The sequence below is a fragment of the Mandrillus leucophaeus genome, unplaced genomic scaffold, assembly GCF_000951045.1.
Source record: "Mandrillus leucophaeus isolate KB7577 unplaced genomic scaffold, Mleu.le_1.0 Scaffold120, whole genome shotgun sequence".
Taxonomy (NCBI): domain Eukaryota; kingdom Metazoa; phylum Chordata; class Mammalia; order Primates; family Cercopithecidae; genus Mandrillus; species Mandrillus leucophaeus.
Genome location: NW_012100321.1, coordinates 1,885,435 through 1,889,443, shown reverse-complemented (window position 1 = coordinate 1,889,443; position 4,009 = coordinate 1,885,435). Strand labels below are relative to the sequence as shown.

The following is a 4,009-nucleotide window of genomic DNA, read 5'->3' as shown; positions in this document are numbered from 1 at the left end:
TATTTATTTATTTTTTATTGATTTATTGATTTATTGATTTATTTTGGAGACAGGGTCTCTTGTTCCGTCACCCAGGCTGGAGTGCAGTGGTGCAGTCCTAGCTCCCTGCAGCCTCAAACTCCTGGGCTCAAGAAATCCTCTTATCTCAGCCTCCCGAGTAGCTGGGACCACAGGCACACATCACCACGCCCGGGTAATTTTTTACAATTTTTTTTAGAGGCAGAGGTCTCGCTATGTTGCCCAGGCTGGTCTCAAACTCCTAGCCTTAATCAATCCTCCCTCCTCAGCTTCTCAGAGCACTGGATTACAGGCGTGAGCCACTGCACCCAGTCCCTGATCCTTTGTAGACTGGCTTTAGAGAGACGTCAAGGAAAGGAGGGTGATGAGACAGGAAACACATGGATGGGCCCAGGCCCCACAGACAGAAGGAACAGAGCAGTTCCTGTTTCTACCTGCCCCTCCTGGAAACAACACGGAAATTAAAGAATCACCCAGACTTTAAATGAGATCCAACATTTTAATCGGTTTCACTCTGTGGGTGGGCAGAGAAGGGGGACCCAGAGGCCAGTGTGTGGGGAAGAGGAGGACAGAGAAGGTGGCACCTTCTCAGGGAGGCTCCTGGCTTCTTCCTTCTGTCCCCACCTGCCTTGTCACTCTTCCTGGCTTTAGGACGTAGAACGTTTGAAATCGCCCGTGCACAGCTTGAAGAACCAGCACTCAGGAGCCCAGCCCAGGAAAAGCAACTTGTAACCTCCTAGCCAGATTTGGTTCCCTGCCGTCTCCGGCTCCTGGCGGAGTCTCAGAAGACCCCAGGATCAGGCTGTCTTGAAGTCTTACCCCGTCGGCCTGTGATGGGGGCCCCTTGGCCTCCTTTACTTCTCACTCTTTCCCAGAACCTTGCATCCCTCCTTCAGTCCCTCCCTGACTCCCATCAAGTTTCTATGACTTGTTTGCACAAGACGCAGCCTCCCTGGTGAATAAGGAGAAGATTCTCGTCCACGCCTGAGTCCCAGCCTCCAGTGCAGAGCTTCAGTGTCTCTGAAGAATGAAATTTATAGTGGATTCTGATCCCAACGTTTGCACAGACCCAGGGCACAATATCATCTCATCCCTGCCCCTCCCGTGTGAATTTTGTCTAGCTCCCCCAGCCTCCCCAGTGACATATGTTGTCTTCCTCTGTCTATATTTTCATCCCACACTGGACTCTTGAGCCACTCCTGGGTTATTTTTGTTGTCGTTATGATTGAGACGGAGTTTCGCTCTTGTGACCCAGGCTGGAGTGCAGTGGCGCAATCTCTTGCTCTCTTCAACCTCCGCCTCCCGGGTTCTAGCAATTCTCCTGCCTCAGCCTCCCGAGTAGCTGGGATTACAGGCACGTGCCACCATGCCCGGCTAACTTTTGTATTATTAGTAGAGACAGGGTTTCACCATGTTGGCCAGGCTGGTCTCGAACTCCTGACCTCAGGTGATCCACCTGCCTCGGCCTCCCAAAAGTGCTGGGATTACAGGTGTGAGCCACCGCACCCGGCCCACTCCTGGGCTTAGTGTCCCAGAACCCAGCAAGACTCAGGCCTATGAGAGATGAACATGTTTTATGTTGAATAAAAGCCTCTTTGTGGGCTCTAGAGATCAGGGTGTGCCCCTCAGGGGTCTAGGCTGTATGCACCTCTTCTGGTCTGGTGCTGGAAACGTCATCTGATGCCTCTCGGCCTCTCTCCTCTCCGCCTCTCTTCACACCTCGCCTTTCTCCTGACCCTGGGGTGCTGCTGACAGTGTGCCCCTGCTCTGAAGTGTATATTGTGCCCTATCTTCTTCCCAACTCTTAGTTCAGCGACCTCAGGTTGCTAGCTTGAAGTCAGCCATGGTGGGAGTATTTACACCACGGAAACTGACAAACACTCCACAACCAAGCTCTTCCTCTTCCTTGGAGAGCCCATTGTTAGACCTCTGCCAGCACACCACTGCCTCCCTGCCCAACTTTTTTTTTTACCCCTTGCCTTGTGAACTCCACCAATGAGCGGCTCTTGGATCCTGCCTCCCCACCCAAAAATGAAAGGAGAACTCAGACTGAGGAGGCAGGGAGCCAGCACCCAACTTCTGAGCATCAAACGACTTCAGTCCGTCTTCAGGTTCTCAGAAGGGCTTGCCTGTGTCACCATGAGTAAAATTCTATTTCAAGAAATAATGGTGCCACCCCAGGAAAATGTCCTCAAGTCAAGCTCTATTTTCCAATCCCACCATCGAAACTGAACACCAAAAAAAAAAAAAAAAAAAAAAAGTTGCCAGGTGTGGTGGTGCATACCTGTAGTCCCTGCTACTCAGGAGGCTGAGGCACGAGAATCGCTTGAACCTGGGAGGCAGAGGTTCAGTGAGCAGAGATTGTGCTTCTGCACTCCAGCCTGGGTGACAGAGTGCGACTCTGTCTCAAAAACAAACAACAACAACAGCAAAAACACCTAGGCCAGGCATGGTGGTTCATGCCTGCAATCCCAGCACTTTGGGAGGCCAAGGTGGGCAGATCACCTGAGGTCAGGCGTTCGAGACCAGCTGACCAACATGGAGAAATCCCATCTCTACTAAAAATACAAAATTAGCCGGGCATGTTGGCACATGCCTGTAATCCCAGCTACTCAGGAGGCTGAGGCAGGAGAATTGCTTGAACCCAGGAGGCGGAGATTGTGGTGAGCCGAGATCGCGCCATTGTACTCCAGCCTGGGCAACAAGAGCGAAACTCCATCTTACAAAAAGAAAAGAAGAAGAAGAAGGAGAAAGAATCTAATCCTATCCCTTTACTGCACAGATGGGAAAACCGAGACCCAGAGAGGGGAAGGGCTTTGTAATCAATCAACATCTATTTATTTACTGAGCAACAACTAGTGACTCTATATATTAATCATTGCTAAACCTAGGCAATGGGTTCACAGAAGTACATTCCACTATACTCTTTAGTTTTATGTATGTTCGAAATTTTGCATAACAAAAAAACATTTTTTAAAGGATGACAGAAAGATAACTGACTATCACGCAAATCTTAAGTCTGGCTTGAACTTACAAAACTCGAACCAAATTTAGGAATATTTTTGCTCTGATAGTTTTGAAAATCAGAAAAAGGCAATTGTACTAGAACTTACTTCATAGCCTTTCTTTTCCCATCTTTCTGTAAAATTTTCTGCCTCTGTTGTTGCTAGGAAATCAGTGAGCCAAAAGAATCCTCATTGGCCTAGCCAGGCCCTCTCCCTTCCCACACTGCCTCTCTGAGAGTACAGTGTCCCTGTACCCAGGAAGCTGGCCCTCTTGGGCCGGCTTTCTGTGGATCCACAAGCCAATCACCACAAGAGGCTGAATGAGAGTCTGTCAGTCACTGGGAGACAGGCAGCTATAAATCCAGAGGACTATGATTAGAAAGCAAATTACAGGCCTCCCACTCTAAGTTTCCAACTCACAAAAACTTCTTGGCAGTCAAAGGGCCTTTACTCAAGTTGCTCAAAGTTTCCAGAGAGAGTGAAAACACACAAGGCAAGAGAGAAAAAACAATGGGACACAACAGAGGCAGAAAATTCTATAGACAGGTGGAGAGAGAGGCCACTGGGAGGCAGCATGTCACAATAGTTAAAAGCAAGGCTTTGGCAGCAGGTCAAAGTTCCAGTGCTTGTTCCAAAGCTTCCTAGCTGTGACACTTTGAGCAAATAACTTAACCTCTCTGAGTCTTTATTTTCTCAGCTGCAAACTGGGGATAATTCTTCCTACTACTCAGAGTGAACGCAGGGATTGAGTGAGGCAATATACGTCAAATAATTAACCCAGTTCCTGGCACATATTAAGCATGCAATAAATAGTGGCTTTAAAAAATGTGCTGGCCTGGCATGGTGGCTCATACCTGTAATCCTAGCACTTTGGGAGGCTGAAGCGGGCAGATCACCTGAGGCTGGGAGTTGAGACCAGCCTGGCCAACATGGTGAAACCCTGTCTCTACTAAAAATGCAAAAATTAGCCGGGCGTGGTGGCACAC

The 4,009-nt window shown here is 48.9% G+C and overlaps 1 protein-coding gene across 2 annotated transcripts in view; it reads right to left on the bottom strand.

Annotated features, from left to right (window-relative positions):
• Positions 1 to 497: 497 nt before the first annotated feature.
• Positions 498 to 4,009, bottom strand: part of CRX (cone-rod homeobox) — a 24,635-nt gene continuing 21,123 nt past the window's right edge. Inside the window, exon 5 of one of the 2 annotated variants that reach the window (XM_011969906.1) lies at positions 498 to 1,343. In XM_011969906.1, coding sequence (XP_011825296.1) covers positions 1,101 to 1,343 — 243 coding nt within the window. In that variant the 3' untranslated portion in view covers positions 498 to 1,100. Of the gene's footprint in view, positions 1,344 to 2,249; positions 2,282 to 4,009 lie in introns of those variants that run through there. The other variant, XM_011969905.1, reaches the window with a different exon arrangement.